Source organism: Aquarana catesbeiana, linkage group LG02 (genome assembly GCF_042186555.1).
Source record: "Aquarana catesbeiana isolate 2022-GZ linkage group LG02, ASM4218655v1, whole genome shotgun sequence".
Taxonomy (NCBI): Eukaryota; Metazoa; Chordata; class Amphibia; order Anura; family Ranidae; genus Aquarana; species Aquarana catesbeiana.
The window spans coordinates 203,773,559-203,787,258 of NC_133325.1; the positions used below are offsets into that span (position 1 = coordinate 203,773,559).

Below are 13,700 nucleotides of genomic sequence, written 5' to 3' on the forward strand. Positions count from 1 at the left end.
ATAGGCAAAACAATTTTGTCCCCCATTTTAGAGTAAGGGTTATAACCTCTGTCAGATTTTTTTTCACCATCTGTGTCACATTGTGGAGATTTCCCTTCACTTCTGTCCCATAGCCAAACAGGAAGTGAGAGGAAATTCCAGCAAACTAAGGGAATTCCTTGGGAACCACCAGGTCACCTGAGCTAGTGTCCTGATAGAAAAATTTCTCCTCTATTACTTTTCTGGAGACAACGCAAAATTTGGGTTTTCCTTTTTTCACTTGCAAGGAGAATGGTAAACAAGACAAATAGAGAGAGTGAATCTCCTTAATAGGGGCATAGAAGGCAATAAAAACTGACAGGAGGTCCAACCCCTCTCCACGAAATAAATAAATAATAATAATAATAATAATAATGTGCCTTTAGTTATACTTAATTATGTAATCATTATCAACGTTTAGTAATTTTCTTAGTCACAACACTTGTGGTTCTAAAGGCTGAAGGTTTTCCTCAGCTTCTTAAATTGTGTTATCATTGCCCAGTGAACAATAAGGGGCTACTTTTCTATCTATGGGCTGAGTCTTCTCAGTACTACATGTTTATTTACCTCCTCCAATACAATGATTTGTGAATTGAGGGAATGGGGGGGGTCCCCTTTTGGCTCCTGAATTTGAAGTCTGGAAGCAGAATTGATTACTCTACCTCCTTTATGTAGGTACTGAGCACTGGTTGTTCTTTTATTACTGATTGTTGTTTTTGTATGTTAATTACTTTGAGGTGGGGTAATGCCTAGAGGCTCAGTTTTGCATTTACAATTGAATACCGCAATTTTAAATAATAAATAAATAAATAAATAAATAAATAAGGGAAGAAGAATCACAGACATCTGCAAAAAGAAGAACCTGACTAGAACCTGGTTTACCATCATAAAAAGGAAAGCAAGGAGGTGAAACTGTGTATTTGTACAGTACCCTGGTTTCAACAAACTTAGTAGGGCCTCTTTAGCATTCTTCAGAATGCCACTCCCCAAAATAATGTTGACTATCTGGTATATCCTGCCCCAAAAATCACCTAATTCGAGGACAAGTTAATCATATGTGAAAAAGTGTACCCTGGGTTTGGCAGCCCTTAAAGCATTAACCTGACACTGATGGAGTGAAATTTGCCAATCTTTAGGGTACCATATATCAGTGCAAGGAATTTAAATTTGGGTTCTATAGCCAAGGCATTTATGGAACAATAGGACATGGTACACCAGTTCTGCCCCAGTCCTCTCGATCTGTGATTTCAGAGAGGTCCTTTCCCAGCGCTCCACATATTGTAGGGGCTTGGGGGCCTAGCCTTCCAACAGAGAATTTTAGACTGTCAACATAAAATCTCTAGCAGTTGTGTCTTTGAGCCATACACAGTGCATTCAAATTGTGTCAGAGTCTGTAGCTAGAACAATCCCTTGATAGTAGAATTAAAAACATTTTTTTATTTGTAAGTACCAAGAGATCTACAAGGCTGGGGGTTCATAAGAGAAGAATAGTGAGGTGCAGAAAGGGCCCCCCTCAAGGGATATTACATTAAAGACTCCCCATAGTGCCTTAAGGACCCACCATCAGAAACAAGTTGAAACATGGGGTTTAAGAATATAGAAACTAATGCTGCATAGGAAGAAATCAATTTGCCAGAGTTTTCTTACACTGCTCAAAATCTGTAACTAATAGTGGATGATTGTTGTTGAATCACCCGAATCATCTGCAAACACATTACAAACCCAGTGTCTCCACTGAGATAGGATCAAGTTCCGCAGCCTCCAAGGACACCCATAGTGGAAGTCCAGTGCTCAGATAATAGGGCAAAATAGTACACCGTGTTGGGCTCCTTACATACATACTCCCTCTCCATCTATGCTCAGGGGACATGCGAACCCTTTTGCTCTGGAGGAGATCTTAGCTTGTGGAGCCCTTACTTGTGGAACCATCTGGCGTTATTCAATCTGTGAAGGGATTGTACGGCCATTGGTCTGGTCCTGAGGGACCCGTTATACTCAGATATGAGTGGACACGCTAGTCGATTTGTGCAGTGGGTTCTATATATACGTCTGATACAAGCAAGACGGTGCATTGATGGTCTACCCTTAGCTTGAACACACCTGATGAATTGTCTAGACTTGAGGAGCCACTCTTGGAATAAAGCCCTGAAGAGCCAGCCTATGTGCCATGAAATATGTTGGCAAGCTCCATATAAAACATTTGATGTTAGGTCTGACCACCCATCGTGTACATGCGATTTGATATATTTTTGGGCTTTTGCCTGCCCAATTTTTTCTGTGTATGTTTGTCCTTTCTAATTGAATAAATGCCTTTTTAATTGATACATTTATATATTTTATCACCAGGAAACTACCATTTAACGTGCAGCTTTTTCATTTTTTTTTTTTATATAATCTTTATTTTAAAGATATTTCCATGAAAAAAAAATACAGAGAGACATAGCATAACAGTTAATACATACGAAGTATGTACAAATTACATAAGGGGGTGTTATGTATCAAATGAATATGTGTATTACCCAGGATCTTGTACACATCAGGGGCAATATGGTAGGGGGATATTTATAGTCATCTAATCGACACTTATAAATTCACACAACCATTGATCACCCCTATTGCTCCCCGATGGAGGATCCCAGAACAAGACTATAACCATCAGTCAACTGTATGGGTTTAACTGGAACCCATAGTACCTGAGACCAGGTCGAACGCCAGGTCATAAACCTTGATGTAAGCCATAACATACTGTAATTATTCTTTTTATAATAATGAAAGTATCAGAAAAAACAGAAAAAAGAAAAAAAGGGGGAAAAAGGGAGGGGGGGGAACAAAGGGAGAACGAAAAAGAAAAAGGAAATGTTACACCTCTTCTCATGGTCTACCATATTGAACTGCTCTGGGCCTATTAGAGCTCGTCTGTGTATCAGTCACCTGTTGGTAGTTACTTCAATATCTGTCAAAAAACATCCTCAGACGCGAGGATTAATTGGGGTTCTGTATCTGAGAAGATCCACTGGCTGGCACCTTCCCCTGACCTGTGTAGTGCATCCATGTGGCCCATATTGAGTAGAACTTTTCGTATTTGTCTTTACACTTCGCCATCCATTCCTCTGCGGCCATAATATTATCAACCATCCCCATCCATTCGGCACGTGTGGGTATTTGAGGCTTTTTCCAATGTATAGGGATCAACCTTCGTGCTGCGTTAAGTAAGTGTGGTAGAATTGACTTGCGATACTGGCCGAGAGGAATGGTAGGGAAGTGCAGTAAGGATTCCAGTGGTGAGTCTGGGAGTTCCACATCCAATATGAGTTTAATTTGAGTATGTATGTCCAGCCAGAATGGTCGTAGTTTGGGGCATTCCCACCAAATGTGGAGGAATGAACCCCGAAGCCCGCATTCCCTCCAGCATGCGGCGGAAAGAGACGGATAGATCTTAGTGAGCTTAGTGGGGACCCTGTACCACCTGGTCAAAACCTTATAGCTGTTCTCTTGCATTTTGGTGTCAACAGTGCTCGTATGGGTAAGGCGGAAAAGATGTTCTAATTGGGGTTCTGTAAAGGTGTGGTTAAGATCTTTCTCCCACTCCCTAATAAATCCCAGTTTTTCCTCTTCCTGTGAAGATTGCAGTAACTCATATAACACTGAGATCGCATGGGGGGTGATAGAGGATGACATACATAATCGTTCAAAAGGCGATGCCACCGTGGGGGAACGAACCCCCTGTGGTAAGCTATCAATAAAATGTTTAAGTTGTCTATAGCGCCATTCGTCCATTGGGAATGGGCCGAACAGTTCCCTCAGCTTAGCCAATGGTATTAGGCCTTGATCCTGAACAAATCTGCCGCATCTGATCTCCCCATCAGCTGTCCACGTACGGAAAAAAGATGGGTGTTCCCCCGGAGTGAACCATGGGAAGCCACCTAGGGGTGCTAGAGGGGAAATCGCCGGAGCGAGCTTCCCTTTCCTATTCAAGGCATCCCACACGTTTAAGGTGTGTGAAGCCATTGGAGAGACCAGCACCGACAGACCTCTGCTCTCCCTGGGAACCCATGGTGCATGTGATAGATTTCGGCCAGCTAGAAATTTATCGAGCGGGACCCACAGTTTAAGGGAGACATTGTGATACCAATCCAAAATACGCTGTAAGGCTATAGCTTCATAGTACTTGCGTATCATTGGGACCCCCATTCCCCCTCTTGCTTTAGGGCGTTGTATCGTGCGAAGGGCTAGTCTGGAGCCCTTCCCACTCCATATATACTGTATAAACAGGCTGTTGAGGGTCGAGAAGAAAGTCCTAGGCAGGGCGATGGGCACCATCTGCAGGAAAAATAAAATGCGGGGTAGCACATTCATCTTCAAAATGCTGACTCGGCCCATCCATGAGAATGCAGCTCTATTCCAAGATTTTAGGTCTGTTCTGATGTTAGTGAGCAGTAGTGAATAGTTACATGTATAGAGCTGGGAACATTGTGTGGGTAGGTAAATCCCCAAATATTTCAGGGAGGTCTGGCACCACGTAAACGAGAAGGCAGTCTGCAGCTGTGTACGCAAAGCCATGGGTATATTTAGGGACAAGATCTCAGATTTGTTGTAGTTGATTTTAAAGTTAGATAGTAAGTGAAATTCCTTCAGTTCTGCCATGATGTTGGGTAGTGACATGAGGGGCTCCGAGACGTAGAATAAGACGTCATCCGCGTAGGCGGAAAGCTTATGTTCAGTTGGTCCCACAGTGAAGCCCCTGATATCCCTATTAAGGCGTATTTTGTTTAGCAAGGGCTCCAATGTCAGAGCGAAGATCAAAGGGGATAAAGGACACCCCTGGCGTGTCCCATTATGTATTGGAAAGGCGTCTGATAGTAAACCGTTCACCTTTACTCTAGCTGTTGGAGAACTGTATAGGGAGGATATCCATGAGAGCATGCTGGGGCCCAGGCCAAGCCTGGTCAGCACTGCCCTCATGTAAGTCCAATCAACCCTATCGAATGCCTTTTCGGCATCGGTAGAGAGCAAGAGGCGAGGATGTGTTGTGTTCCAAGATTCTGCCCAGTGTATCAGTTGGAGTGCTCTATTAGAGTTGTCCCTGGCCTCCCTACCCATTATGAATCCCGTCTGGTCCGGGTGTATAAGTGACGGAAGGATCGGTTTGAGTCTATTGGCCAGAATTTTTGCTAGGATTTTGACATCGGTGTTTAGGAGGGATATTGGCCTATAGCTCCCTGGCATGGAATGATCTTTCCCTTCTTTTGGAAGGACTGTGATATGTGCCATCAGAGCTTCCTTAGGCATCACCGTACCGGAAGCCAAGGCTGTGAAATAAGCACACATGGGTTCCGTGAGTACTTCTGAGTACTTCTTATAGTATGCGTTAGTATAGCCGTCTGGACCCGGGCTTTTCCCATTAGGGAGATCTTTAATCACAGTCTTAATTTCCAAAAGGGAGATAGGTATATCCAGCTGTTTACTAATGGAAGCCGCCAGTTGTGGGCATTGGGCTTCTGTAAGGTATTGTGCAATACGGTCAGTCTGTTGGGTATCCGTTAGGCCAGACACTGTGCTCGGGAGGTGGTATAGCTGAGCATAGTATTCTTTGAAGGCGTGGGCTATTTTTGAGGAGTGCACCACCGGTGTACCTGTTGTCGAAGTCAGTTTGTGTACATGGCCTGAAGCCCGTTGGGGCCTAAGGGCTCTCGCCAATAGTCGTCCGCACTTATTACCAAATTCGTAGAATTTGTGTGCTACATGCCTCATTCGTGCCCTGATCCTAGCATCCAGCAGTCTGGATAAATCCTGTCTGAGGGCCTGTAATTCTGAGGTGACTGTAGGGGTTATGTGTCGTTTGTGTATCAATTCTGTTTTTTGAATCTTCCCCAATAGGTCCTGCAATTCCCCTTCTCTAGCCCTCTTTAATCTTGATCCCTGAGATATTAGCTCCCCTCGGATAACCGCTTTATGTCCTTCCCACACCGAGCCCATGCCCACCTCACCAGTTGTGTTCTCATCAAAGTATAGAGAGATGGCATCTAGCACCTGTTTGTGTGCTACCGCATCATCCAAAATGCATTCGTTTAGGCGCCAGCTCCATGTACGAGCCTCCGCAGACAAGGGCCGCAAGGAGATGAAGACCGGAGCGTGGTCCGACAGTGTGATGGAGCCAATTGAAGCGCCAGACAGGGAGTCTAGGGAGTATTGGTCCATTAGTAGTAAGTCTATACGAGTGTAGACATTGTGTGTAGCTGAGAAATAGCTATAATCTCTATCTACTGGGTGTAATAGCCTCCAGCAGTCCACTAAATGGTGTGCCTGTAGTGATTTCCTGAAGTGTTTCAGAAAGGCAAAGGAGTGGGCCGAGCGACTGGAAGAAGTGTCTATCTGTGGGTCGGGGCTGACATTGAAATCCCCTCCCATTATAAGTTGGCCTTCCTTAAAGGAGGTCAGGGTATCTAAGATAGAGTCTATAAAGGTAAGTTGTTTGTTATTTGGGGCATACACAGCTGCAAACGTGAACCTACGGGAGTAAATGGAGCCCTTGACGAACACATATCTGCCATGGGGGTCTATGAGTTGATCCGTTAGGACAAAGGGGCAATTTTTGTGTATCGCAATGGCAACGCCTCCAGATTTGGGTCTTGGGGAGTTGCTAAGAAACCAGGACCGGTATAAGTGTGTGGGGAGCCGGGGGACCGAGTCAGCACTGAAGTGAGTTTCCTGCAAAAAAAACACATGCGCCCCTGAACGCTTCATCTCAAGCCACAACTTACCCCTTTTGGAGGGTGATCCCAGGCCTCGCACATTGTAGGACCCGATTTTTAGATCAGCCATAGTAGAAAAGAGTGGGGAAGGGTCGCCATTCTGTCAGCAAGAGGGGGATTGATCCAAAGCGTAATCTTATCGTCAAAATGTAGCCTGAGGGACACATTAAGCTCCAATATGTACCTAAGAAATAGACCATGGTTATTGCAGGTGTTAAGAACATAAACATATAAGAAAAAACAGTCACAACAAAAAACATAGAAAAACCAAAAACCCTAAAAGTAGGGAAAAGTGCAACCTTGCCACTGGTCGGTGACCCCCGCCCCTCCTCCAGTAAGAAGGAGCAGCGGGGGTCAGCCAGCAGCGCCAATTCCCAATACGGGAACAAAACTCCTAGGAGTTGACCTATTGGAGGTAAGTGATACAGCACGGGGGGTGAGACCGTGGTGAAACCCGCTCATTGTGTTGTGCACAAAAATTGCACCTCAATACCAAGTGCATATGATGAATCAGCAGCTGGGGGGGAGGGATGTCAAAAAAATGACAAAGAAGGAATAAAAAAAAACCCCCCAAAGAAAAAATAACGTCCAGGGGACATTTAGGATACCCATGTTGGGAAGTTCTGTTTCTTAGGTTTCTCCTTGAGGAGATGGAGGGTGGGATGCCCGAGCAGGGGGGCCCCTCCTGGATCCTCGGCGGCGTCTGCGGCGATTCGCTTGCCACTGTTCAGGGCGATTTGGGAGAGGTATCTCCGGCGAGGTCCTCCAGTCCGGAATGTCCACCTGCGGCAGTCCAAGAGACTCCAGAAAATGGGGTAAATCAGCCTTGCTCCGCAGTGTAGATTGTTTACCGTCTTTAGTTGCAGATAGGCTGAAGGGGAATCCCCACCTATAGGGCAGTTGGGCATCCTGTAAGGCCGCCAGCAGTGGTTTGAGGGCACGACGCTGCATCAGCGTGCGTCTGGAGAGGTCTGGAAAAAAAGATAGTTTGGCTCCATCAAAATCCACATGTCTGAGTCCGCGGACTTGGGTCATGATCTGTTCCTTAAGAGAATACTTATGCAGTTTGCAGATAATGTCTCTGGGCTTGTCAGGGTCTTCAGATGGAGGTCTCAGGGCTCTATGTGCCCGGTCTATCTCAATATGTTCTGGCGCCTGGCGGCCTAATATTTGTTTAAAGACCCCTTGCAGGGTAGGAACAATATCTCTCTGGCCTGTGGCCTCAGGTAGGCCTCTGATGCGTATGTTAACCCTTCTGCTTCTGTTCTCAGCATCATCCATTTGGTCAAGCAGGGCTTCAATCCTGCGATCCTGCGATTTACAGCGGTCTGTAAGGGCTTGTAATGTGGGAGCAGTCTCTTCCCACTGTGTCTCCAGCGTTTCCACTCTCCCCCCTAGATGTGCTGTGTCTGCTTGTAAGTCTTCTATGTCCTGCCTCATGGCCTTCTCTACTCTGTGCACAAACTTCTCCAAGTCATCCTTGGTGGGAAGGGAGAGTATATGAGAGCGAATGTCTCTATCCCCCCAGGCATCTCCTCTTTCAGGGAGCCTTTCTGACCTGTCCGATCCGGAGGGAGAGGAGGGGGGAGGCAGGGAAGGTAGCGGTAAGCGTGGGGAGCTGATAGGGGAGGTAGCTCTGGAAGCGTGGCCTCCGGGCGCCATCTTGGCTGTACTTGCCGTTCCTCTGCGAGTCCCATGAAAGTAGTTTTCCAGCGATTCTGACCGGCCTCGAGGGGTCCGCTGTGGTTGAGGAGATGGTTTGCGTTTCGGGGGCATCGTTGTGGGTGATAAAGCCCCCTTAAATGCTGCTGATCAGGCTTTGTGTAGAGCGGGCTGCACGGAGCTCAAGGAGAGCACGTCTTCACTCCTGCATGCCGTAGCCACGCCCCCGCAGCTTTTTCATTTAACTTTATGTACTACCAGTTATAAAAATGTCACTTAAAAAATACCATGCAAAGGATACAGACATGACTTTTAACATCATTGCGTAGACCTTTTCGCACAAACTCATAGGCGTCTTCTTTCTTTCCCAGGCAGTTCAGTGTCAGTCCTTTCATTGCCAATGTTTCTGTAAAAAATTAAAAGAGCTTCTAGTTAGATACTAGATCATTTATTAATATAACCATTTGACCCTTGATTAGCTTTTAATAGGCTAGCTACATGAATTTGCAACAAGCTTATATGTAAATTGTATGCTTTTTATATTACAGTATTTAAGAAATAAATAAAAAAAAAAAAAAAAAAAAAAAAAAAAAGAACAGAACATTAAAGTGTTACTAAACCCACAACAGTAAAATCAGTCTGTATATGCAGAATAGCATGCTTGTTATACTCACTGTGGAACTTTAGGGGTTAATCCTCTGCATTGTGTAAAATCCTGTATGCACTGATCCTCCCCCTCCTGCAATGTCTACATTGGAAAGAACAGGCAAGGTAGCCAACCTCAACCCGCACATGCTCAGTTGCTTCTTTTATGCTGGAGAAAACAGTTCCTTGTTCTGAGAGATAGCCAGGTCACATGATATTGGCATCACACATGTGGGCGTGTTTACAGGCTGCAGTGAGAAAATCTCCACCTCCTGAACTCTCAGCACTGAAGAAACTGTGCAGTTTATGATGTAACCTTGGTATAAAGATCATCCAAAAAGGTATACAGTGGCAATATTTTAATGTAAAAAAAATATTTATAAGCTGTGGGCACTGTGAGGGGGCGGATGAACTATTTTCATATTACTGGGTTTAGTAACACTTTAAGTACAACAAATGTTTAATTGATCAAAATGAAGAATGTTATCAATAAAATTCAAAACATTTATATAAATTTTATCAAGTAAGCGTGCCACCACTGTGACTCATTTTTGTTGAAAAAAAAATAAATAATCCCATCCAAGTGATTATCTACCTTTTTCTGTTAGAAACTGCTGTTTCACCATATTATTTCTAGACGGATGAGGAAAGCTGCAGGTTTTCATCTCTTTAGAAGTAGTTAAATTAGAACCATAGGCAAAATGTATTTTTCTTTACTTTGAATAGAGCAAGGGAGGGTCATAACCCATGTCAGCTTTTTGTTTTGCAACCTGTGTCCCCATTATGGAGATTTTCCTTTACTTCCTGTCCAATAGCCAAACAGGAAGTGAGAGGAAATGCAAATTAAGGGAATCTTTTGGGGATCCCCAGATCACCAGAACTAGTATCCCTATTGGAAGATTTCCCCTCTATTACTTTTCTGGGGACAATCCAAAATGTGGGATTTTCTTTTCTTTACCGTCAATGATAATTGTAAACAGGACAAATAAAGAGAACGAATCTCCCTAATGTGTGCACAGACAACAATAAAAACTGACAGGTGTTCTAATCCATCTCCACTCTACCCAAAACTTAAAAAAAGTTTTGCCTTTAATTATACTTTAACCCTTACAGAGTATCTCACCAAATATGAAATGCCTATTGCAAGAGTTGCAGAAGTTCCATGTTTGGGGCATACATTCCTAAACTTAAGATCCACTCATAACGGTACAGTCACTGCATATTTCAGCTTGTCATTGATTTTACCAGGACTGCTGGTAGCTGGCCGCATGCTGCACCTGTACCTCCCGGTGCCTAGTTTTGATACTGTGCATGAGCCCTAGTAAAAGCAATGTTATTTTACTCAGTCCCATGTGTGCTTGTACATCTAGTAATAACATCAGAGGAAATACCATGAAGAAAATGACTGCATGAGAAACTAAGAAACATAGGAGTTGATTTACTCAAACTGGAGTGCACAAAATCTGGTGCAGTTGTGCATAATAGACAATCAGCTTCTAACTTCAGCTTGACACAACAACTTGGAAGCTTAATGCCCCAGATTTTGCACTCTCCAGTTTTAGTAAATCAACCCCACATTTTGCTCTACCTCCACAAAATCTTACCTCCATGTTCAGCAAATTTAGGGTTGGACAAGATCATCTTACAAAATTTAAGCCCATTTTTATATTGCTTTTGTTCATAGCATTTCTACAAAAAAAAAAAAAGAAAGAAAAAATATTTTTGTTATTTCAAGCAGATAAATATATATATTATAAATAATAATATAAAATAATAACATTTAAAGAAAAAAAAGTGTATGGAGATAATTATCTGGTCCCTCATCATGCCATGCTATACTGCCTCACAGAGTTTTGATGAGCTGTATACTGTAGAATTGGGTGAGAGGTTTGGGGTGTTGCAGAAAGAGCATCCCAAGGTCCTGTGTCAGGGAGCTAAATTGTCCGGGCAGCTCCAGTAACAATGTCCTGCCTCCTGTGAAGCCGGGACATTGAATGAGTGTGACATGATCACAGGAGGCAGGACATTGTTACTGCGACCCAGGCAATTCAAATCCAGATCCGTGACACATCGGGAGATCGCTGCTCTGATCCGGGCACATGCAGCCTGCATTAATCTCTTGTATCATGTCTGCAGTCTCTGGCCATCTCCTGTATCATGTCTGAGGTGCACCAAATGGAAATTTTTCTCATACTATTAGCAGTGTGTTTAAGTAAGAGATTGCAGACATGATACAAGAGATGGTTAGAGACTGTGGACTTGATACAAGAGATGGTTAGAGACTGTGGACATGATACAAGAGATGGTTAGAGACTGTGGACTGCATTTTTCTTGAGACTTTCTTGCACTAAATGTGCCAATAATAATACATTCATATTAATTAAATTGATGATATTAATTAAAAAGGCAAATACAATTATGTATAAAAATATAAATATTTTTTAAAAACTGTAATTTTCGATTTTCGGCAAAGTGCATCCTGCAGTTTCAGCACCAAAATTTCCATTCAGTGCACCCCTATAGTGGGCTGAAAGGTCAGAGGAGCTGTACACAGAGTAGTGGGCTGAAAGGTCAGAGGAGCTGTACAGAGTAGTGGGGAGAAAGGTCTTGTACAGATTAGTGGGGTGAAAGGTCCGAGGAGCTGTACAGAGTAGTGGGGAGAAAGGTCTTGTACAGATTAGTGGGGTGAAAGGTCCGAGGAGCTGTACAGAGTAGTGGGGTGAAAGGTCCGAGGAGCTGTACAAAGAGGTAAGAAGTCTGAGGACCTGCACAGAGTTGTTAGGTGAGAGGTCTGAGAATCTGTCCTGTCCCCTGTGGTAACTGTTCTTTTACACTCATCAATGAAAAATTAGCGCTGCCCTGGCAGGCCGGATTCCAACTGTACCAAAGGCTACATGCACTTGATCCCCTAAAGGAATAAATAATAATACGTTTTAGAGGTCTAGTGAGACGACTTCTGTAGCCTCCCTGGCGGTTTTCCCGAGTGTGGCTCGGGGTTAAAATTCAGGACCATTAGCGGTAACCCCGAGCCACACTCGGGATTACATCGCAGGATCCTGGTGTGGCTTTACTTACCTTGACCCCGGGATCCTGCGATGTCCCCCCGCTGTGTCTGCGGGCTCCGTCCTCCTCCGAAGCCTCTCCGTGCCAGGCTCCGTTCCCTGCGAGCGGCGCAACGCACGGGGGCGGAGCCTGGCGGCAAATTCAAAAAAGTGTAAAATCATAACACATACAGTACTGTAATCTTACAGATTACAGTACTGTATGAAATTATTTCACATCCCTTTTGTTCCCAGTGCTTTGTCCTATGCCCTGCATGCAGTTTTATGTTATATATACTGTTCTTTCTGCCTGGAAACTGGAGATTGTCCATAGCAACCAAAAAGTGTCCCTTTACATCAAAAGTAGCTTTAGACCAGCTAGAAAACAACGATAGTAAATTAGAACACTTGCAGAATTGAGCTAAAGTGAATCGTGGGGAAATTTATTTTATTATTAATTTTTTTTTTTTTTTATTTATTTTTATTTATTATATTATAATTTATGTTTTTGTGTTTCAAACTTTATCATACCCGGGATATCTACTAGACTCTTGTTTGGACAAGATTTAAGTGTGTTATTGTTAAGAATTACAGACCTACAATATAAAACGCCAAATTTCCATGCAAAATAATTGTACCGCTTTCAGCACCTAAAATCCGAAATAATCATACCGCCAGGGAGGTTAAAGCCAACAACCAGCCAAAGTGTTTAATTAAAGTTTTTGATAAAAAGGATGAAGGGTGTGGAGTGTTTATTGCAGTCACCCCTCACTTCCTCTCTATATGACAGCTGTCAGTACAAGAACTGGGAGGAAACAGGTGTCAGAGAAAGAAGTGAGAAAAAATCTCACAAACAGCAAAATAAACTTTTGATGTTTTGTGTATGTAGGAAGAGTTAGAAAAATGTTTCTTTTTCTTAATTTTATTTGAACAGTGTTCCTTTTGGGGAGGCCCACCTCACTTTCTGTCAAAGTGACAAGTATCTGACAGCGCAAGAAGGGGGGGGGGGGGGGGGGGAGTGGGGGGAATCTTAATGCATTTTAAACTGAACAGACATTCTAAAGCTAGCCGTACAAGGATAGGTGTTTGTACAAATGTTCATTAAAAAAAAAAAAAAAAATAACTCGTCAGTACATGTAATAATGCCATCAGAGACTTGACAAATACTTTACAAAAGTACTTTAAAATTCAGTTTGTTTTTAACATTCAATTTTGCAATGAATGGCATTTCCCAAATGAAAACCACATTAACATTTAGAATTTCATTCATTCGAGAAAAGTTTTCCAACTGGCTCCTTCAATTTTTTTTATCACTACAGTAGAAAACGACCCCACTAACTATCAGAAAATCAAATTGATGTTCCAAAAAAAAAATTTTCAAACAAAATGCTATTGGGGGGGGGGGGGGGGGGGGGTGCAGGTACTGAGTTACGACATGTACCTGCCTTCCACTTCCATTCAGATCGCCTAGGTGATCTGAGCGGAAGTTCTCCTCTCCCCCTCCCTTCCTGCAGTCTTCTGGGACACATCACAGGTCCCAGAAGACTGCTGGACCATTCAAGATGTGCCCACAGTTGAGATG

The 13,700-nt window shown here is 43.4% G+C and overlaps 1 protein-coding gene across 1 annotated transcript in view; it reads right to left on the bottom strand.

Moving 5' to 3' along the window:
* NAA16 (N-alpha-acetyltransferase 16, NatA auxiliary subunit) overlaps positions 1–13,700 on the bottom strand; it is a 69,685-nt gene that overhangs the window by 48,476 nt on the left and 7,509 nt on the right. The window contains exons 2-3 of the mRNA XM_073614211.1: positions 10,682–10,766; positions 8,734–8,838 (exon numbers count right to left, since the gene is read on the bottom strand). Coding sequence (XP_073470312.1) covers positions 8,734–8,838; positions 10,682–10,766 — 190 coding nt within the window. The remainder of the gene's footprint in view (positions 1–8,733; positions 8,839–10,681; positions 10,767–13,700) is intronic.